The following is a 22,415-nucleotide window of genomic DNA, read 5'->3' as shown; positions in this document are numbered from 1 at the left end:
TCACACCATAATATAGATTATGTACCGAAGACTTCATATTAAATCCAACTCCACAGGACACCAGAAGAGAGTCAACAGCCTTTATTTATCCATATGTGCCACTCAGGGGAAAAAAAGGGAGATGTTACAAGAATTGCCCTTCAAGAGAGGCCTCTATGGATTCCTTTACATTACTCCTCTAAACAATTAGGCCATTTACAAGAACAGAAAAGGGGAGAAATTAAAGACAATATACACAGTGTAAACACGATAGTATACATGAAAGCAAAAAAGGCGTCATTGACGTCAAATTAAAATGAAGGGTATGAACATGAGCTAAAAATAAATTCCTCCTGTATCTTGTCAATTAACAGCTCGGCATCCATTTCTACACAGCATGCAATAAGGCACCTAACTAATACAAGAAAACACTATGCTACACATTGAAGCAAAAACAAAGGGGAGAAACTTAACTCACTCGGTACCATTCACGGCAATGGAAGTCCGAAGCATTTTGAGTGGGTCAAAATTGGTTGGATGTCAATCGCCGTCAATGGTAGGGAAGGGGTTTAAAAAAACAAAACAAAAACAATATTGCTTGTCGTGCCCTCCCATAAAAACATCTTTCTTTGCTCCCTTTCATACCCTCCTATCCATACCTAAAAAAATAAGTTTGTAATTTTTTTTTACACATACCAGTCAAGCGCAATGCAGTCTTGAAAAGTCGGATTTCTCCATATTTTTTTTTGTATACACAAGCATTTAGCTCAAATTTTGATAATCAACATGAGTAACTGCTATCTAGTCTATAAACAGGTTGTTTTTTTAACCTTGGGGGGGGGGGGGGGATAAGCAAAGAAAGGAGACTGGTGTAATATGCTAACGAGATTTTTATTCTGTTTATGGCTGTTATAATTTTAACGTCAGGGTGGCAGCCAGTATTGCTCTCTGTACACAAGAAAATAACCTCATAAATATACACAATGGCAAATTAATCAGATGCTGTTTGAAAACGCAGCATCAGATAAAGGGGGCCAAAAAAACCTGTAGAGGCAATGTTGGGCATGTCTATCAAAAATGTTTTTTGGGAACAGCACACTAATCACCTATACATATAAAAGAAATCAAGATGTATTTACAGTGGATGTGCCGGAAAGGTTACAAGGGTGGGAAAAAAAGATGAGTGTTTAATTGGACTTTTGGTGTTGACATCCTTGAGCCTCGTCGAAAAAACTCCTGTGCTTAACCGAGAAGCTCCATCCAAAACGATCATGTAACATTTTTTTCTATTTTCTTTAAAAGTGTTCAAAACAGAGTCCAGGAATCCAAGTGACGCTTCCCCGCAGCTCCACGATGAATCGGTCCTTGTTGTTTTGTCGTCTTCGCCTGACTGCGTACACATCCGGGAGCGGCTACTCTAAATGGATCCGGTGGTGTCTGGAGAGGGAGGACGAATGATTGAAGCCTTTCCCGCACTGGGTACAGCGGTAGGGCTTCTCGACAGAGAGGAGATGTTGTTTGGGGAAGGCGTTGTTGGGGAAAACCTTGGGCGAAGGGATGGCGCTGTACTGCTCGGGAGTGGGCAGAGGCAGTGGGGGCGACTGCGGCGCCGGTTGCTGCTTGTTCTCCAGGTGGACCCTCTGGTGGCGCGCCAGGGAGGAAGAGTGGTTGAAGATCTTGCCGCAGTGGCCGCAAGTGTAGCCTTTGCCCTCGGAGTGGACTCTCTGGTGGCGCGACAGTGAGGAGGAATGGTTGAAGCCTTTGTCGCAATGGTGGCACATATAGGGCTTCTCCCCTTGCAGGTGCACCCTCTGCTTGGGAGGGGTGCCGAAGGTCATGGGCTTGCCGGGCTGCGGCGGGGAGAAGACGGGCCCCTGCAGGTGGGTCTTGTGGTGGCGCGAGAGGGACGACGAGTGGTTGAAGCCCTTGTTGCAGTGCCGACAGGTGTAGGGCTTGCCGCCGGCGTGGACCTGCTGGTGCTTCTTCAGGTGGCGCTTGCGCACGAAGCTCTTGCGGCACATGTTGCACTTGTACGGCTTCTCGCCCGAATGGACCCTCTGGTGTTCCCGCAAGGTGGCGGCAGCGGCGAAGCACTTGCCGCACTGCGAGCAGCGGTGGGGCTTGTCAGCCAGCACCACGGCAGCGTGGGCCGCGTGCACCGCGTGGGCAGCGTGGGTCTTCTGATGCTGCTTCAGGTTGGAGGTGGTGGCGAAGCCTTTGCCGCATTGGCCGCACGTGTACGGCTTCTCGCGGGCGTGGACCTCCTGGTGCTTCTTCAGGTGCCTCCTGCGGACAAAGCTCTTCCTACACTGGTTGCACTTGTAGGGCTTGTCTTCCGAATGCATTTTCATGTGCTCCCGCAGAGTGATGGCGGCGGCGAAGCTCTTGCCGCACTCGTTGCAGCGGTGCGGCTTGTCGGGCAAGTGAATCATCTGATGAGACTTGAGGCTGAAGGCGTCGATGACATCCTTGCCTATGATCTCCACGCCCGGGGGGACGTAGGGCTTCTCTTTCATGTGAATCTTCATGTGCTGCTTGAGACTAGCCTCCACCGCAAAACTCTCGCCGCAGTGCACGCAAATGTATGGGTTGAGGTCCTTGTGGATCTCAAAGTGCTGATGGAGGTCGGAGATGCTGCCAAAGATCTCCCCGCACTCGTTGCACTGCAGGCCGTGCGCCTCGTGGATGATGACGCCGTTCTCAGACTCCACCGTCAGCTCGCCGCCGTGATCCGACTCCACTTTGATCTCGTGCTCGTTCTTGAGGAGCACTTCCCCAAGCAGCGCCTCGCCCGTCGTTTTGATCTCGGCGCCGGCGAAGCAGTGCATGTCGTCGTGCTCCACCTTGATGTAATCGTGATCCGTCTCCACAATGGCGTCCACGCACGCCACGGCGCCAAGGTCCGTCCCCAGTCCCTGGATCTTGAGCTCGGTGCCGTGAATCTCCAATTCCAGACCGCGCTTTTCCTCGGTCATGATTTCAGTCTCGGCTCCGTAGTGCAGGTCGACATGGCTGTGGGCTATGACACACTCCGACCCAAGCGTGTCGAGGCCGGGTGTGTCACACTCAGTCTCTTCCGCCATGAGCACGCACTCCAACCCCACGACCTCCGTTTTTGGGCCGGACGGGAACTCAACTAAGAATCGGGGTATTGATCGTTGTTTGGTTGAGCACAACGCTGGTGCCTCTTGTCGGTGAGCAGATCTGGAAGACAGGACGGCAAATGTCAAGTCCAATCTCGTACTGGCCCTCATTGACTAGATGTTGACTTACTTGCCTTCAAGAGTTTTGTCGTTATCGCTTGAGGAGAAAAACAAGTGAGGAAAAGCTCCACGACCGTGCTGTCCACACAAACGCTCAGATATCTGTAAAAGATTTTGACTTCAATATTTTTCTGACATGCCTTTGTGGAGGAAAATATGACATTTCATCATACACTGAGACAAAGACATTGGGGGTGTCATGAGCGGAAGACATACCGTATTGGCCCGAATATAAGATGGCCCTGATTATAAGACGACCCCCTCTTTTACAAGACTCAAGTTTGGGGAAGAAAAAAAAAAAAAAAAAAAAAAAAAAGACTTTTTGAACACCAAATTAATCTTTATACAGAAAATAACAGTACATCCGAAACAAATGACTATAACAATATATTTGAGAGAAAAATATTATTTTGCCTCATTCAAATCTGATTATAACAATATATTTGAGAGAAAAAGCATGTTATTTTTCCTCCTTTAAATCTTAATATCTGAACATTTAACTATGTTAACTAAAGAGCAATCACATTCGTAAATGAATGGCTTCTGGTTTTCGAAATGTAAATAAACCAATCTATTGTGATGAAACAACAAAATTGCAATAACTGCATTAACCATAAAAGTGAAGTCTAACTGTAACTGTAGTCTTGAAACAAATCTGAATAAGGGAAAAACATTTCAATAAAATAATGCAAACTGGTTAAACTTGAGAGTAGCTGATATCTGTCATGACAGAACATCGCTTCAATGATATCTGCCGCCATTAGAGGTGGGAATCTTTGGGCACCTAACAATTCAATTACAATTACTATTCAGAGGCTCCGATTCTATTATAAATCGATTATTGATTTTACCCGTGTTATACATTAGTTCCAAAATTGTTCAAAAATCCTCTCAGGCTAAACCAAACTAATATTTCATTATCAAGTTAACAGTTAGAAACAGTAAATAAAATACTGAAGTCTCCATTCTGTATCAGCAGCTTTAAACTACATTCATTTAATTTAATGATGTGAATCATCCGTTAAAGTTGTTAAAATTGCTATCGTTATTCCCTAATTTCCCTTCTGTCTACTTTCGACATGTCAATGTTTTAAAACTGTTTCTTCATTTAAAGATAGAGTCAAGTCAAGATTTTGTAGATTTCGGAGTATTTTAGATAAAACGTTATTTAAGTTCGCTGCAACAGAACCTTCCAGAGAAGTCTACTGCTTTAAGATGGCGGCTGTTTACAATGCGGCAACTACTAAACGGCAAGTATGTCATTTCGCATTAGTTCTCTTTATATGTTTTAACACCGCTGTCGTCTGTCATTTTGCATGTAATTCTACATATATGTGATATCTATTTTAGCCGTAGGCCTATGGGTCCGTATGTTTTTAGCAACTAGGCGTTGTTTGAAGCAGCTGTCGGCCGCAGTCAGGTTCGTTTTTTGGTTTTTCTATCTAGCGGCATGAATCGTACAGGATATTTACTCTCGGTCCGTTCCTCATTGCGTCCCGAAGACCGTGCCGACTGTTTTAGTTCTGCTTTACCTGGTGTAATTCAATAATTGGAATTTGGATGTTTGTGAATCGTTCTCGAATCTTTCACAGCCGCATCGCGAATAATCTAAGAATCGGAAATTTCGCACGCCTCTAGGCGCCATCTAGTGTCGTGAATGGGTATAACGTCTAGACCGCGAATATAAGACGACCCCCCTTTTTCAGTCTAATTTCGATGCAAAAAAAAAACGGTAATTCTTACGAGTCAATTCTGACCATAGAATTCCTGACAAAAAGATACATTTGAACTGCAGCAATGTCACTAGTAAAGGTGGTGAAACTTTTAATTCTTACATTGTTCGCGATTCGGCCCTGGAAGATTCGAGAACCATTCACAAACATCCATATTCTGATTATTTAAATATGCCAAGTAAAGCGGAACTAAAACACAGTCAGCGCCGTCTTCGGGACGCAACGCGAAACTGACCGAGAGTACATATCCACAACTCTTGCCGCTAGATACAAAACAAGCATACAAGAATGGCTGACCTAACCAACCAACCTCTCCGTGAGATCAGACCTGCTCCAGTAAATTTAAAAGCAGACGTGTGGAATTATTTTGGATTCTAGGGGATTTCGAAAAATGTTGAAAGCAAGCTGAGGTACAGTGGGGAGAACAAGTATTTGATAAACTGACAATGGGAAATAGTGTGTCAAATACTTGTTCTCCCCACTGTACGTGATCCCATCCGGACGCCGATCCACTGAGACGGCAGTTGGCTCTCTACAAGTAGACAACAGTAGAAATCATGTCAATACTGTCGAATGTCGACAGAGTCTCCGTTACGTGTTATGCATGGACACCTGTAGCCCCTGAATTGTTTGTTACATTAACAGTCCATTTCATACCTGTTGAGTGGGACCTGAAAGCACTTGTGCTTCAAAAAAAAAAAAAAGAGCGATGAACAAGGTTGCAAATAGGGTTGATGCGCTACGCGGTGCCGCCGTAAATGAATGGAAAAACGCAAAAAAAAGACGTTTCTGTTGTTACAGACAAGGCAGCTGTTGTGGTTGTCGCTTCCCAGCTGGGTAACTTTAGCCATCTGACATGCTACGCTCACATGCTGAACCGCACACCCTGCAGGAGTCAATGCACAGCACACAAGAACATGGAATTTTATCAGTAGCTAAGCACACTTGACCTGTCCTGCATATTGTTGAGGTTCAGATGCAAAAGGACTAAGTTTATTTTTTAAATTATTTGTACTTCAGGAAAACCTGTTTGTTTACATGTTCATGTTTAAAACACTTAAAGCAGAAAATCACTTTTTTGAGCCCTTTGTATTGAAGTATTAATACACATCGCTTTCATTTAAAAAGCAGTTCACTTTTAGTTGGATAAAAATATTTTTTCACAAAATGGTATGACAGTTTAAAGCCGCTGATACAGAATGGGGACTTGAGTATTTTATTTACTCTTTTGAACTGTTAACTTGATACTGAAATAGTACTTTATTTACGCCGGAGCGGATTTTTGTAGTATCTTTGTAACTAATGTAAGAAACATTAAAAGTAGCTAATAGCTGGGGGGATGTGCATCAATAATCGATTCATAATCGAATCGTAGCCTCTGAATCGTAATCGAATCATGAGGTGCCCCAAGATTCCCACCTCTAGGCATGGAGGTAACGGTACTTGTTTTATTGCTTTAACACCGAACAGGTCGGCTGCGACATGTTTACCCACATCATCTTTGAAGCCTCGTCACGCTGTAGTTACGTCACCCACGTGCCACTGCTTGGTCTCATTTGAAAGTGCGGAAATTGAGGTCCAAGCCAGTTTTCACTTCATGTCAATCGACCAGGTAAAACGGGAGATGATGTCATTTGAGTTTTATACTTTTATTGCACTAATAAGCATTAAAACGCTGCATGGACCATGTGTTTATGTCCATATTTCCATCATTTGTCCTTTTTCAAAACTGAAAGCATCAAGAGAGACTACATATCCCAAGACCCATTGTGGGGTCAAGAAGGGTGGTCATAATGTTAACATTTTTAATAAATTGCTAAGCGCGGCGCCACCTAAAGGTGAAGGAGGGGACGTAGCGAGCGACGGCCGGTTGGATTGAGCAAGCGACTTTGAAACATGCGGAATGAATCGAAAACTAAATTTAGCACAAGCTTATGCATTATTTCATCAACTCAAGGAAGACGATCAGACGGATTTGCCGTTGTTTTACCCGGATGAGCCGGCGTCTCGGTGAGTGACAGCAGCGTGCAAACGGCGGAAGACTGGCGACTGGGCTGTGTGAGGTTGTGTGTGACGTAGCTCCGTGTCCTATTCAAGAGCAAACTTGAGTCGCATGCCTGAAAAAATTGAACTGAACTAGTTCATTGTCAATTTTTTTTTAAAAGACTTTTTTTTTTTCAATGTTATATTTTTTCTCTCCACTATCAATCTTTTCAATTTTTATATACCGGTAGATGTGTGTGTTCGAGAAGCTTGATTGCATGTACCTGAATATACTTTTGATAAGGTTATGGGTACAATTCCTAACCTCACCGAGATATCCTCCAAACCCTTTTAATGTTAAATGATATATATGTTAGATGATACACATATATATATTCACTATTTTGCACCGAGTATAACCTATTTTGACCATAGTTTGTGTAAAGGCCAAAAACGCCTAAGACCATACCTGCTGTTTGTGTTGAATTGTCAAACATAAAACTATTCAGTCTTATTTTGTTCTGTTGAATGTTTACCCTAACAAGTTGAATAAATATTATCAAGCTTCAAAACGGTTGGTCGAGCATGTTTGGTTGTCAATTTGTCTTTTTGGGTCCAAAATGTTGATTATAATTAGTCAGTGAAGAAAACAACATTTTGGACATGAAGATTATGGTGTCCTGAAAAAAGGGACCGAACCTGGCCATTGTGAACTTTTTTTTTTTTTTTTTTAATATATAGGCAACATTAAAGGCATGCAAATTCCAACAAAATAGGCTTAGGTGTTAAAGGGTTAATGTACATCATAACAAAAGAAAAGCTTGATGACAAATACCTTCTGATGAATAAGCGACAGACCTTTACACCTAAATTACTACTTTAATACTCTCACAATTATGCCATATAATGTATTCAATTTTTAATGTAGAGTAAGCTTTGTGCTTATTTTTGTAAACCTGGGAGAACATTTAAACTTCAAACAGGAAGGCCAAACTGAACCCTTGATCTCAGAACTTTGAGGTAGACGTGCTAGCCACTCAAATACCGTAATTGACTTAATAAAATTCACAATAAACATTTGAGCATTATTGGTGACCATAGCCAGTGTACTCCTGTTTTCATTTTAATTGTATTGATTCTGTTTTTATTAATGTTCTTTAATTTATGAATACATTTTAAATGCAATAATCATTCAGCCCTGGCATCAGGATATGTGGTCATCTCGATCACACTTAAAAGTGTAGACTAAATATTAATGCGCCTCCTTGAGTCAAATGTAATGCAAGTTTTTATTGCCATAACGTCACATATTAAATAAAGGTTTATTAAAAACAAAAACAAAAAAAATAGGGGATTACATTGAATATTGTTCACATGAAATTTTTATCAGTGGAACAATCTTTCCGTCAGTTTTTCAAACCAGAAGAATATAAAAAGAAAAATATGGACAAATATGTCTTAAGATGCAGTAAGTTATGTGAGTACTCCATAGGCAATAGACAGGCCAAGTGTCAATTAGTAGGCTATGTTAGCAGTCCTAACGAGCTAAAGAGCATCAAAGTAGCCAAAAATCGTCATCGGACACTCGAGTCGAATTTAATCCGCGAACACATAGGCCAGCCGGCCTAAACCGCTTTCACCTCGCGCGGCCCTTTTCAAGCCATCCTACGCAACGTACACTTTGAGCCCAGGCGTCGTCAAAGCGACGATTTATTATTAAAATGTTGACCGGTGGCTCGGTAGCCTCTTCCTAAAGCGGCTACAGATAGCTCCCGTAGCCGCTAGTTAGCTGGCTACGGTCGAGGGGGAACTGGTTAACGCCGCCGCAGCATTTTGTTAGCCGCTAAGTGGTCGCCATTTAGCGCGCTAACTTTAGCCTTGTAGCAAAAACACACAGAGACGACGAAGTGACTCACGGCGATACTTACACTGGCGAAAATGCAGTTTTAAAAAGAAAACACGAAAATTGGTTTCGATGCGAGTCAAGGGCGCGGTTGCCGACGCGGAAATGGTCTTCTTCCGCGCGTATTAACAGTCCATCTTGTAGTGCCACACCAGCAGTTAGCCCAGGACTACAAATGCTCGCTAAAATGGCTGCCGCGAGCTAACGTAAGCCAACTTAGCTTCCGCCCTCCCCAAACCGCATTGGATCAGCAGCAAAGCCCCGAGCCATGTCCAAATAAGTCAACCGCCCTGCGCCTATGTGACAAAATACGAACGTGTTTCCCCGAGAAAAACACATTTGGTCATAAAAAAATAATGACGCGAAAGGCTCGACAGCTAATGGTAAAGTTAGCCTGCTAAAAGAGTTGGGCTAGTAGCCGAAGATGGACAAAGATGACAAACATTGCGGGAGACGAAATCGGAGGGGGGAAGCCTGGGAAAGCTTATGTTTTCGTTTGAATGAAGCACATATGTCGCATTAGTCCATAAACAAACAGCGTGGTTCAATAATCACTCCACAACTTTAATTATTAACCACAGCTCCGTTTGGGTTGTGTGTCTAGCATGTCGCACCGACATGAGTCTTGTTCGTTGTTGGACTGCGGCACCCCTTTCAATGGCGGCCTTGCTGGCTAACCAGCGCTAGCGTGGCAGCTACATACTAGCCGCGGTCTTCGAGCTAACCAGTCGGCTAAGCAGCTCCTCTGGTCCACCCCGCAACTCCAGGTGATTACTTTTACCATTAAAGCGCCTTATTAGACCAAGTTTGTTTACGTTAGCCCAAGTATACCGAGTTGACTTTAAGTCTTTATGGATGGGATGGTCGACGCAGGACTGTACTACGAAAACGACTCCAAAAACAGATGGGTAATATAGTGGGATAATATCGCTTGTAAAACTTTCATAATAACAGCGTGCAAAGCAGCTCGAGTCTCTGTATTTTTCCATGACAACGTTTGCAGGCTGCTTTTAACTACAGCACGAAAGCATAGAAATGGGCGAGAATCCGTGCAAAGCTCCGCGTCGTTTCCGAACTGAAATCCCCCTGCCTTATGAGATGATTCTGTTCTCAAATACTGAAGCAATTCGGAGGAAAATATCACAGCAATTTAGATGTTGCAGGCATAAGCATCCACCCACCTTTCTCCCTTCTTCTTCTGCTGTGGAACTAAGTCACAAACGAATGGATCGCTCGCGTTTAAAGGCAGGAAAAACAAAGTCCGGCTTGTTATGAGTAGTCTGGGCTCTTGTCTTGTCTTGTCTTGGTGTCCCTGGTACACTGATGCTGTGCCGAGCTGGCGCCACACTGCTCATCTGGCGCCAACGTTGGACCGCCGACGCGCTTTAGCGAAAAGTAAGTGTTGTCGTTTTTACACGCCACCTTTCCGCTACTGCCTCCTGCAGCCGGGGAGCCGCGCATCAAGGTACCAACACGTCCACATCATAGGGGGAATCTTTTCAAGTAAAAGCAACCTTTATATACAATCAAAGGGGTTCTATATTATCAACATTTGTTATGTAAACATTTTGGCCTCCTTTAAGTATAGCGTGTCCATAAAAACACCACCCTGACTTAAAATAGAGCCTGAAATGAATAAAGGTGTACTGCAAACATTAGTAATTCTTTTCACTCTCTATTCCACACAAGGTGAGTCAAAAAAGCTGAAAGACTGCTATCACAAAATATACAGGGTGTTCCAAAATGGTTGACCCCATTCTAAATGGCCATATCTCGGAAACTACTTGATGGATCTTAATGAAACTAAATACACTTTATGTTGAAGGTCTTAAGTTTTATTGGTTAAATTTACAAAGAAGAGTATAAATATTTGTTGGTTCTATGACAGATTTTAATAAATGTTCAATATGAGCTCCACCTGTGACTCTGCACACGTCGAGTCGGTGTTCAAGCTCGTGTCAAACTTGCTGTAGCTTGTCTTCGGTAACAGTTTCCAGTAGGGGTGCACGATATCCATTTTTGGAAACCGATATCGATAACTTCCTGCTCCTCGAGACCGATACGATAACCGATAATATATATATAAGTTTTCAATGTATATTCACCTGAGTTTTTGAACCCATGTAGGTAAAAAATACTAGTGGTTGATTCAGCATAGATTTGCCTTTGACCGAACCAGAATTTTCATGATGAAATGAACATTATTACAATGAATAAAACAAAGACAAGAACAGTTTTAACTTCAAATAAAGAGCCCATATTAATTTTTTCAAATAAATATAATTTGAGTCAATCACAATCAATCAGTCAATATCATTGACGAAGTGTTCCCCTGAACAATGAGCACTGATCTAAAACAAACATAAACCCAACAGGAATTGTGCTTTGTCAGCAGATAAAACATTTGGTGCAACAGGAGAGGAGGCTTTTGTCGTCTTGGTCCATGAAACAACTTTCTTAACCTGGCAATTATAGAACAGAAAGCCTATAAATAACCAAAAGGCCTCTCAAGAACTTGCAAACATAACACTGTAAAATGCAAACATTTGCTAATTGCCAGAGTAAGGTTTATAACTCAGTGAAGGAAAAATGTGGCCTCTAGAACAGTAACAAAACGTTGCATACTGGCAAAACAGGAGTGGAAACAAATGCACACATCCCAATCCGACACCGAGCCAAAAATATTATTAATAGGCCCGATAACATATTGTTATCAGATTTATTGGGATGACGTCATAATTCCTATTATCGGACCAATAATTATCATGCACCTCTAGTTTCCAGTGCAGCTGTAGTTCTGTTTTGTTGTTTAGTTGGGGCCTTTTTTGCCAAATATTTGAAGAAGGCACGCTGCACTGTCTTCGGTGATTGAGTCCGAGCATATTCTTACACGCAAAATGCCTTTTCTTTTGAAGTGAACGGCATTTCTTAACCTGAAAAGACAGAAATGCCAAATGTTACACACAAAAACTTGAAACGTTTCTACACAAGCTGTGGAAATTTGAGGTCATTCCAACGAAAATTGTCAGAATTATTGGCCTACAAAATGGGGTCAAACATTTTGGAACACCCTGTATATTTTAAAATATTATTATATTTTTTTCCATAGCAGTGTGGGCCAAACAATCAGCCAGCATAGTAGTGGAACAATCTGATCTGGACCCAGGGCAAGGAATATGACAGGGGGGATGGACAATTGAAATGCAGACACCCTCCAAACTACAACCACTCATGTGCGGGTCCAAGCTCTGCATGACATTATACGTAACATCTCTTAACTACATTACTGTAGAGGGAAGGAGTGCTGACTGTAATATTGAGGCCCACTATGAGCCACAAATAAAGCCCAGCCCAATGTAACAGATGTTTTTTTAGCCCCTCCCTTCACACACACGCCTCAACTGGGCCCCCTGGAGGCCCGGGCAAGTGGTGCAGCTACACTGCCACCACCTCCCCAAGCTCCGCCCCTGAATCAACACATTTACAAAAGGACACCACATTTTCTTGTTTCATCATGAAACGCACCTACTCTCAACTCTCTGAGCATCTGACAGTTCCTGGTCAAGAAAAAAAATGCTTTTCCACTTTCCAAATATGTAGGGAATTATAAAGAAGATCCATTTCTAAGACATAGACCACACCAAGATGGTCCTTGATAATGGCATTGTGTAGGATGCCAAAAGAAATTATTCTAGGAGTGCATGGAAGCATGGCAGGGAAATCTGGGAAAGTGCCTCACACTCCAAAGGGATAACAAACAAGAGGAAAACATGTTGTCGTCAAAGACGCCACCAGGGGGTGGCCACGACCCCTGATTTTTCACTGTACAATACTACGTGTACCCAAGTTGTTTTGTATTTGTGAACACATGACATTATAAAACATTATGGTTTTGGATCTCAGAATGATAACTGTTGTGGTATTAGACTGTGCGCATTAGATCATTAGTGTCATTAACCCTTTATTGGGAAATTGACTATGTTTGGTAAAGCCTGGCGTCCACCGACATCAAATGGCCTACACGACCCAAAGTATGTCGTCCACGTATGAGAACATCAGGTCTAACTTCTTTTTTTTTTTTCATTTATCTAGTCTGAGTACTGTAAACTGTCATATACACACTGTTACATTACTACTACCTCACCACTTGCTGCTCGTCACTTATTCACTTCATTCCTAATCTGTGTACAACGTAATTGTGTTTTTCTTTGATTTTGCCTTATTGTAGTTTTGTTCGATGTTGTGCACGTTATGGCGAAGTTTCAAATCTCGTTGTACTCCGTACAATGACAATAAAGACTTCCTTTTTCTATTCTTTATTTTTACGTAATTATTTATGCTTTACAATGAAATGTTAATAAAACTCAATTGATAAAATAAACATGAAGAAAAACTCAAAAGACAATGAAGCTGATTTGTTTACCCTATAAGTAATGTTTTTCGTGGGTTCTGTGTTCATGTTATGATAGAATACAATATTCTGTAACGCTTGAAAGAAGGGGATGTCTTGTAACATGATGTTTTGTAGTGAATGAGTTAATATCATAGAACAGTATTTAACTCATTGCCTGACACTGACAATTATAAATGCATTATTCATTTAAGATCGGAGGACTGGCTGCGAATGCTCATCATTCAGTGCCACTGGCAGCACTGGTAGACATTCAATCCATTTTGACTAGGAGGGCTGACAGCGATCATTCGATGCCAGCCTCTCCCAGTCAAAATGGATTGATTGTCTAGCACCATCAATTATAGCCAATGAGTTATTTAAAGGACCCTATAATGGGGTATATATAGCACAATAAACCAAAGTATATCAGTAGGGATTTCTTTAAGTATTTCTGATAGTTTTTCCCCTTGTCTGTTTACAACAACAGGATAAAGATATCCTAAAATTATTATGACTTTTAGTTTTGGTGTGGCACACCAAGATTTTAAGTGTCCCCATCTGGCCACCTATGAGAAAAAAATTCTCAAGGTGCGACTGTCAGTTCATTGTTGAAAATACAATTTTGATTCAACATGTTTAGGAAATAATGTGTTACGGTTCTGGGGTCCCTTAGGACCCAAGCACAGAGATGGGAGGCAAACTGGCAGTGAAAACAAGAAATGTACTGACAGGTATGGCAGATTGGCAGTCAAGCTGTACAGGATCAAGGGAACAAAAAGAAAATTAGCTAAAAAGCAGATTTGCAGAATTCTTAACTGGCTGAAGCTGGAGTCACAAACTCGTTGAGTTGAGTTGTTGATCTGGCGATGATGTGAGGCCAAGGAGCAGTTAAAGTAGTCTGTTTACAAAGATCTCCTGCACCTGGTCAGTGGCGCCACCAGAGGGGTGGCCACAGAACCCCCATTAACTTGTTGGCCAGCCCACTGGCCACCCCACTTGCAAGTATATCGTTAGATTGTAGTAGCATCAGTTATGCATTTCATTCCAAATGCACAGCCAGGCAAACCGCTGCTCCTCACCTTCACAGTAGTCCCCACGCTCTGCCTCCGGCCGTGTGCCACGGCCAAGATTTCAAGTGGCCCTATTTGGCCACTCCTATGAAACATTTCTGGAGGTGCTACTGCACCTGGTCACGGGCACACCCATCTATCCAATCCTGCAATCAAGACTAGGCATGTGTAGATTAACGGTATCAAGGTTTACTGTGGTATAAAAACGTCCAGGGTATTAGCTATTTTTTTATGTCTTAAAAATGCATGGAAAAATCCCTCCCCTGCAGCTGAAAGGCTCAATCCTCCCCACCGGTTGTTGCTCAGTGTCAGAGAGTCCGCTGTGCTACACGATGGCCGGAGGAGGTGAAACTCCTGAACTATTTCCCCCATCGAAGAAAATGAAACTGCTGGTATAGGAATACTTCGGTTACAGAAAAGTTACAGACGGCCGCGGCTTAGAGGAGGAGGGCCAACTGACATGTAAAACATGTTTGTGGAGGGTGGCTGCCGAGGACGCAATACCTCCAATATAATTTCGCATTTATACAAAATTAAAAGTGAGTAAACACTGTCATGAACGTTTCCCACCAGCTACGAGAGTTAACTCCAGCGTGTTTAGTGTGTGTAGCGTTGGTAAAATGTGGTGTTTTTTTCTCACTGTCTGTGTTGAGAAAGAGAGTGTGTGTATAATGTAAACATGATACGAGTCATACACACGTGCTTTTTATGGAAAATAATTCAATTATTTTTGTTCTGATAGTAATAATGTTGAGCTGTGGGTTTAGGCTCACCTAAAGGACTGCATTTATTTACATTTTATTTAGAATATTTTGTTATTTAAAAAATATATATGTTTTGAAAATAAAAATCCTGTTCAATGGAAAAAAGTATTTATTTTTTTAAAACCCAGATATCTCAGAGTAACACATTTTAGAGCTGTAATTGGAATACTGTGATACCATGATATTTTGGCTTAAGGTTATCATACCGTCAGAATATCATACCGGCACATGCCTAATCAAGACACACACACACACACACACACACACACACACAAGAAGGAGGAGCGGGGCTCAGGAGGCAGGGGCCCTATCATAATGCTCAAAAATTGATGCCAATATTTGGGGCAAAATAAGTAGCAGTGCGCAGGCTCCTTCTGGTAGAACTGTTTGTTTCTAAATATTTACAATTATATTCATTATTTTTCTTTTATATTGTCTCTGATAGTGAGTCGCTAGACATTTAAAATCAAGCATCATTTTTTGTTTGTCTTAGTTTCAGGTAGCGCTACACGCCCACCTTCCTGACCAGGAATACTGGTTTTACAGTGTAATCAAACCACATAGCTGACATTCTGTCACAGTTTCACTGAAGTGGATCACTACAGGAACTAAACACTTTCTGTTGGGTGGATCTCAATACCTCTTCTTCAAATTTTGGATTGCTATCAAGTTTTTCTTTTTTAGCCTAATGAGACATTGTTTCTGACCTCAAAGCAAAATGTCACACTCCGGCACTCTGGATTTAGACCGATACAGCACCATGGATCGATCCCGTCGCTCCATGAGCCACAGCCAGAACCGACAGGCGAAGCATGGCGAAGTCCTGTGCGATTTCTGCACCACCAGGAAGCAGAAGGCCCAGAAATCGTGCTTAGTGTGCTTGGCTTCTTACTGCGAGACCCACCTCCAGTCTCATTATGACTACCCGGCACTGATGAAGCACAAACTGGTCAAAGCTACCGGACAAATGAGGGAGAAGATCTGTGCGCAGCACGACAAGCTTCTGGAGGCCTATTGTCGCACCGATCAGACGTCTGTGTGTGTCCTGTGCATGATGGATGAGCACAAGCATCACGACATCGTCCCGGCTGGAACTGAGAGGACTGAAAAACAAGTAAGTCAACCATTGTTTATTTATTCGGTGGCTTTGATGCCAATAGGCATCCAATCCGTTTGAACTGGAAAGGATGGCAGCCAATGAGAAAAAATGTTCTTATCAAAAGACTGATGTGGACATTCACTACAGAGACAATTTATACATATATAAAAGAAGGGAGTTCCAATTCGGTAAAAACACCACAATTGACGACCGTCACGACACCCTGTGTGCTCAAGGCTTCAATGGAGGGACAGTGTACATTTCTGTTACCACTGCGGGTTTAAATGAGCAGCACTAATAGACTTGAATACACATGCGTAAATCATAAAAAAAGCGAGACTGGAATTGCCAAACCTAAAGCTGCAAATATATTGTATGTATGGACACTACTCGCAAAAAGGTACGTATATTTGTTGTTTAGGTGATATTTCCAGATTATCTTTACAGATGTAAAGGTTCATCCTAAAATTCCACCCTAATAGCCTTCACTTTTCCCCCCCCAAGCTGAGGGCAGTCTATCGAGTCTACACTCAATTAGATGTTGTTGATCTTCTTTGATTTTTTGTATCAGGGCTGATTAATTTATTTCAGACTTATTGTTGCCCGACATGCCTGCAGGTTACAAGTAGCGAGCATGTGTGCACAGCTTTCAGAAAGTAGTGTATCGTAGCACATTCGTCCTTTTTTTTTTTTTTTTTAAATTAACACTTTATAATTTCTCCCATAGAAACAACTTGGCACCACGCTGCACAAATCGCAGCAGAGGATTGACCAGAGAGTCAAAAAGTGGCAGGATCTCCGACAAGCAGTGGAAGCTATGAAAGTAATGTCCCTAAGTTACCTGGTTTATGCAAATAGTGGATATTAATTTACTAGTTCACGTAAAAGTTTAGTAGTATCTTGAATCATCTTTTCAATAATTTCTTTACGTCACCAGCACTCCGCTGAGTCGGTCCTGGAGGAGAACGAACGGATCTTCACAGAGCTCTTACTCTCTATAGAGAGGAAGTACAACGAAGTCAAGGAGATGGTCCGCTCACACGAGAAGACCACTGTGAACCGTGGGGAGATTCTCCTCGACCGCTTGGAGGAAGAGATCACCCTGCTGAGGAAGAGACACACAGATCTGGAAAAGCTGTCACACACCGACGACCACATACATTTTCTGCAGGTGAGCATGATCTTAAAGGGAGAAGATTCTACATGTTACATTGTCCGTCCCTACATTTGTCTCTATTTCTAACCAGAGCTGGCAATCTCTATCCGGCCCCTCGGGTTACGAGGACCTGAACAATGTCAGCGTCGCTCCCAATTACTCCTTCGATGCCACCAAGAGAGCCATTGCTGCCCTGAAATTACAAGTAGAGGAAATCAGCAAGAAAGAGACGATGAAAGTCTCTGCGGCAGGTTAGCAGATTTATGTTGCTTTGACACACCATTCATTGTCCTCTTTCCTAAAACTGTCACTTTCTCCTTGGTTTGTCACTAGTGAAAGAAGTCTACATCACACAAGAAAGTGAGAAAAAAACAAGGAGAGAATCATCATTTTACTCTGAAACTAGAATGACAGAAGAGCCAAAGACTAGAGAAGATTTCTTGCAATGTAAGTCATGCTGAAAACCTGTCAGTTACTGATATGTGACTCACACAGTGCAGCACATCTTCTCCATGTTTGTACAGTATTTTTGTAAAGGATATATTCTTTGTCAAGCAAGATCCAAACCAAATTCCAGTGAACTCAGTGGGATTTGTCCCTTTGGAAAAAACTTGTCTTAGCTCCCAGATGGTAAGGACATCACGTGGTGTAGGGAAAAAAAACAGAGCCTTACAATAACACACGAGGCGGAACAGGTTTGGTGAAATGGAACAAAGTAAAGCTATGAATCAGCTTTAAACAAACAGATTTTCTTTTGCACCAACTTCAAAGAACAATTTAACAAACAGGAGATATTATATATTTATTTATATATATATTTACACATTTCCATTGCCTTCAACATCAACTCTCGTTGTTTCTTTTAGATTCTTGCCAGCCAATTCTGGATGTCAACACTGTGCATCCCAACCTCTACCTGTCAGAGGGCAACCGGACGGCCACAATGAAGAGTGAACCTAAGAACTACCCCGATCACCCTGAGCGATTTGACCACTGGCAGCAGGTGCTTAAATCTTTGATTGCCATTGACAGCAGGGGCTGCCACAAACAAATGTTTTGATAGTCAATTAATCATTGATTATTTTGCAATGAGTCAATTTACATAGTGGGTGTATATAAACCACATGTTATTTAGCGTAAGATTATTATGAGCTTTACATTTTATCTGTAAATATAGACTGGGACCAAAACTATACATTGAGAAAAGTTGGATTATAAATGTAAATTATATGTAACCTCATAATTGTTTTCAAAAACAGAAGCAGATGTTTGCTATCTCATTTTGATTATTTGCAAAGTCATCTGTTTTTCATCAAGGAAACTAAATTGCATTTGTAATTGTATGCAAGGAATTCCAATTGTAAAAAAATATATATATATATTTAAAAATTAAAATACAATATTTACTATGGTTTTCCTTCTTTAAAAAAAAACAAACAAACGATTTTTAAGAACATTTAAATGAGCACTTACCTGTTTTTTCAAGAAAATGTAAAAAAAAAAAAAAAAAAAAAAAAAGTAAAATCAAAAAACGAGATTGCCAATTCTAATGAATTTGGGACGTACAGAATAAAATGATTTGCAAATCTTTACAAAGATATTTAATGATAAAATTGATCAACTTTATTGATTTTTCAAAAACGAAGATATGGAGAGTTTTATGTCAACAAATATTAATCAACTATAAACCTGCAGCTGTGGATTATTTAGGTAATCGATTAATCTATCGATAAATTAGTTTGAATAATTGAGTAGTTACAAACATTTAATGCCTTGTGGAATACATTTTAGGAGGTGTAAAAGGAAGGAAACACGTTTTTATACTTGCAAAAATAATTATTTTGGCTTGCTAAGATTGCACTTTCAAAAAAGCATTAAATGTGAATACAAAATAAAATTCCTGAGTGTGTCTTCAAACTATGCAGAATTGAACTTTCATTTCACAAGAGCAATAAATGCATTTAAAACTAAATCAAAATACCTAGACTTAGCCTCGGACGGAATTAAAAAAACAAATAAAACAGCATCTAAGTACAATAAAAGAAATATTTTGCTAACGTGCATTACAAAAGTCCTCTTGTTTAAATGCTATAAAATGCAATTTTTTTTTTAATTTTTTTTTTTTACAAAGCTCTTAGCAAATCGTTCAAACATTCCCACAAAAAGCTGCTAAATAACCTAAATTACAAATTCATACAAAAAACACACGCATTAGCTCAAACAAAACATGGAGCAGCTAGATTCAGCCATGTTAGACAATTTATGTCACATTCACTGTTGCCACTAGAGGGCAGTGTATCCCCCAATATCAATACAATGAAATACATCACTTTCAAAACAAATAATTACAACGCCACTCTAATTAAATGAATCCACAATGCAGCAAAATTTGATTCGAAGCTTTTTTCTAATTCAATATCTCGAGTTAATGGATTGATCGTTGCAGCACTAATTGACGATCATAATAGTTGTTGATTAATTGGATAATCGAATAGTTGTCCATTCGTGGATTAAGTGTGGCAGCCCTTAGTCATCCAATTCATTTGTACTGGGACGGTTGGCAGTGATTATTCGATCCCAGTTCTATCGCCGTCAAGGGCAGCAAATTCTCTTTATATAATGATATCTAATTTTGCATGATTTTTTTTTTTTTTTTTTTTACATTTTGGCTTTCCCTACCCTTTGCTTCAAGGTGCTTTGTAAAGAAGGCCTATCTGGGAGTCGCTTTTACTGGGAAGTGAGCTGGAGGGGATCAGAAATCGACATGGCGGTTACCTACAGGGGTATTTTCCGTAAAGGAAACAGCAATGTGTGCAGCCTGGGCTCGAACGATAAATCCTGGAGCCTCTACTGCTCTGAGTCCAAATTCTCTTTCGTGCACAACAACAAAAGCACCGACCTACCAGTCCCGAGGTCGTCACGCATCGGCATTTACTTGGACCATGCGGCTGGTGTGTTGGCGTTTTACAACGTTTCTGAGGCCATGCAGCTTCTGCACCTCAACCGCACTACATTTACGGAGTCTGTGTACCCCGCTTTTGGCGTGTGGGGTTATGGCACCACCATTAGACTGTAGAAGAGTGGATCATCAGGATTAAACAGAATAATCAATCAGTCGCGGTAATCATTAGAGATATCTGAGAATCAGGCCTTTGCTGACTTTGACTGAGATAGAAAGTTGATAAGAAAAGTGAACATGCTTTTATATTTACAAAAAAAATATGATCACTGAAATTGATGTTTTGCATTTCAAACAGAGAAAGTTCCCCTATTCTGAACATGTGTAATTACCGCAACTTGAATAAATATTGTTAAAACTAAAATAAAATGTGGTTTATAAATGCTTGCTGAATTTGGTAGTATTATGAAAGTAGTAGTGTTGTGAATTCTCAATACCGGCCTTTATTGGGTAGGTGTGTGGGGGTGCGTGTGTGTGAGTCTGTATGTATATATTGTACATATACAGCAGTACTTCTCAAATAGTGCGGGGGGGGGGGGGGGGCACTCAGTAGGTTGCAGTGGCGCTCTCATTTTCAGAGTGTGCGCAGTATTTTGAACCAAACAAGAGCACACAGCGAAGAATACAGTAGGAGACGAGGAAAGACCTGAAATGTTTGCAGCAGACAGCGGGAAGCCAAATCAATTAAGACGTCACTTAAAGACATTAGACTCAATAACGTTGATAGGCCGCTTGATTGTTTTTCAGAGAAAACGTGCCGAGTATTGCCAACAATCGTCCTTCTATGTCAATGTTACATCAGTAAACCAGCGTGCACTGTTAGCATGCTCAGTGCAAAATAACCCCACACAGTAGCAAAGGAGCTGATAATGCCTACAGCAAAAATAAAAACTGTCCCTCTGTCCAACAATCCTGTCATTTTTTTCTATTTTTGTTTTTCCGGCCAAATTGTTTGGCATATTGTCTTTGTGAGTTAATATTGATAATCAATTTGAATTTATTATTATTGATTGATTTTTTTTTATCAAATTGTTAAAAAAATGTACCTTGAGTGTATTTTTACAGTATGGATGTGACTTTTTTTTTTAATTCAGGAAAATTGATGCGCTTGACCTCTTTTCTGTAACAGACAAAATAATGTTAATAAAGTTATACTTTATTTTAAGTTGATTTGTATTACTTTGTTTGTTTAATGTAAAAAAATGACAATGGTATGTAGAGGTGTACTTATAATAATAATTTTAGAGACAAATGGTTCTATTTACAGTGTCTTCAGAGAGTTGGGGGGCATGAAACGTTTATGTCTTGGTGGTGGGGGTCGTAACAAAAAATAACTGAGAAGCACTGATATTGTGTATACATATATATATACATGGCTGAAAACACAGACAAGGCTGAAAAAGCAGTTTCTTCTCAGCAAAACCCTAACTGGAGGTGAGATCATGAAGGAGCACAATTAAAGACGCTGCAATTTTAACGAGATATTGTCGCGTACTTACCTTGTTTCGATCCAAAAACTCCATGTAGCATTCATCACCGAGTGTCAAGACATAGCTGTGAATGGCCACAGCCAGCTTTTGGGGGGATTTTATGGGTGAAACGTGGTAATATAACACTGGTCGCTATGCAGAAATCGCAGACATTAAAGAGTGGTCAAGATTTCCCTTTTCATATATTTACCCTTTTAAACATTTTTTTTTTCAATTTTTCTTTGTTTGGATCGATTATCATCTAACACATCAGGGAAAATGCCACAGTAACAAAAAAAATTACAATTAAGCGATAGCTATGAGGTAGATATCCGTGACTTATTTATAGAAACCATTTTTTTCATTGAGACGTAATTTGTTTAAAAGTTTAAAACATGCGAGTGAATAATTTTTTAAAGTCTTTTTTTTTTTTTTTTTTTAATACGAAATATTAGACATCGATTAATGATTCTAAGCTAAAAATGACAGACATTTTGAATAATATATAGAATTACTTCTTTTTACGGCTGGGTTGAAACAAAAGCGGTTGCGCGGTATCTGTAAACGGGGGTTTCCAGGGTAAAACGGACAAATTAAAAACAGTTTAGGGGCTTAGTTCCCCATGAAACTGCTATGGCAGCATA

At 40.8% G+C, this 22,415-nt stretch overlaps 2 protein-coding genes across 5 annotated transcripts; one reads left to right on the top strand and one right to left on the bottom strand.

The window, feature by feature from the left end:
• Nucleotides 1-66: 66 nt before the first annotated feature.
• si:ch211-198a12.6 (uncharacterized protein LOC563253 homolog) lies at nucleotides 67-10,256 on the bottom strand. 4 transcript variants are annotated; one of them, XM_057847724.1, is made up of 3 exons: nucleotides 10,043-10,256; nucleotides 3,253-3,344; nucleotides 67-3,183 (listed from the first exon to the last, which is right to left on the bottom strand). In XM_057847724.1, the coding sequence occupies exon 3, from the start codon at nucleotides 3,060-3,062 to the stop codon at nucleotides 1,392-1,394; it is 1,671 nt and encodes a 556-aa protein (XP_057703707.1). In that variant the 5' UTR covers nucleotides 3,063-3,183; nucleotides 3,253-3,344; nucleotides 10,043-10,256; the 3' UTR covers nucleotides 67-1,391. The 4 variants fall into 4 exon arrangements, with proteins under 4 accessions (XP_057703707.1, XP_057703708.1, XP_057703710.1 ...); XM_057847725.1 differs by having other exon boundaries at nucleotides 3,257-3,344; XM_057847727.1 differs by lacking the exon at nucleotides 10,043-10,256 and adding an exon at nucleotides 8,887-9,966.
• On the top strand, nucleotides 9,435-20,772 carry LOC130922750 (tripartite motif-containing protein 16-like). The gene is made up of 8 exons (XM_057847728.1): nucleotides 9,435-9,628; nucleotides 15,582-16,202; nucleotides 16,915-17,010; nucleotides 17,125-17,358; nucleotides 17,435-17,594; nucleotides 17,677-17,790; nucleotides 18,210-18,346; nucleotides 20,036-20,772. The coding sequence occupies exons 2-8, from the start codon at nucleotides 15,807-15,809 to the stop codon at nucleotides 20,417-20,419; spliced, it is 1,521 nt and encodes a 506-aa protein (XP_057703711.1). The 5' UTR covers nucleotides 9,435-9,628; nucleotides 15,582-15,806; the 3' UTR covers nucleotides 20,420-20,772.
• The last annotated feature ends 1,643 nt before the right edge of the window (nucleotides 20,773-22,415 follow it).

This window comes from Corythoichthys intestinalis, chromosome 10, assembly GCF_030265065.1.
Source record: "Corythoichthys intestinalis isolate RoL2023-P3 chromosome 10, ASM3026506v1, whole genome shotgun sequence".
In the NCBI taxonomy this organism is placed as follows: Eukaryota; Metazoa; Chordata; class Actinopteri; order Syngnathiformes; family Syngnathidae; genus Corythoichthys; species Corythoichthys intestinalis.
This window is presented reverse-complemented; position numbering and strand designations above follow the sequence as displayed.

What these genes read in the sequence shown, in the direction of transcription:
- LOC130922750 (XM_057847728.1), top strand. Translation starts at nt 15,807, where the DNA reads ATGTCACACTCCGGCACTCTGGATTTAGACCGATACAGCACCATGGAT. An exon ending in AAGCAGTGGAAGCTATGAAA is followed by an intron (nt 17,011 to 17,124) that starts GTAATGTCCCTA and finishes TTACGTCACCAG; the next exon opens with CACTCCGCTGAGTCGGTCCT. An exon ending in ACCACATACATTTTCTGCAG is followed by an intron (nt 17,359 to 17,434) that starts GTGAGCATGATC and finishes ATTTCTAACCAG; the next exon opens with AGCTGGCAATCTCTATCCGG.
- si:ch211-198a12.6 (XM_057847724.1), bottom strand. Translation starts at nt 3,062, where the DNA reads ATGGCGGAAGAGACTGAGTGTGACACACCCGGCCTCGACACGCTTGGG.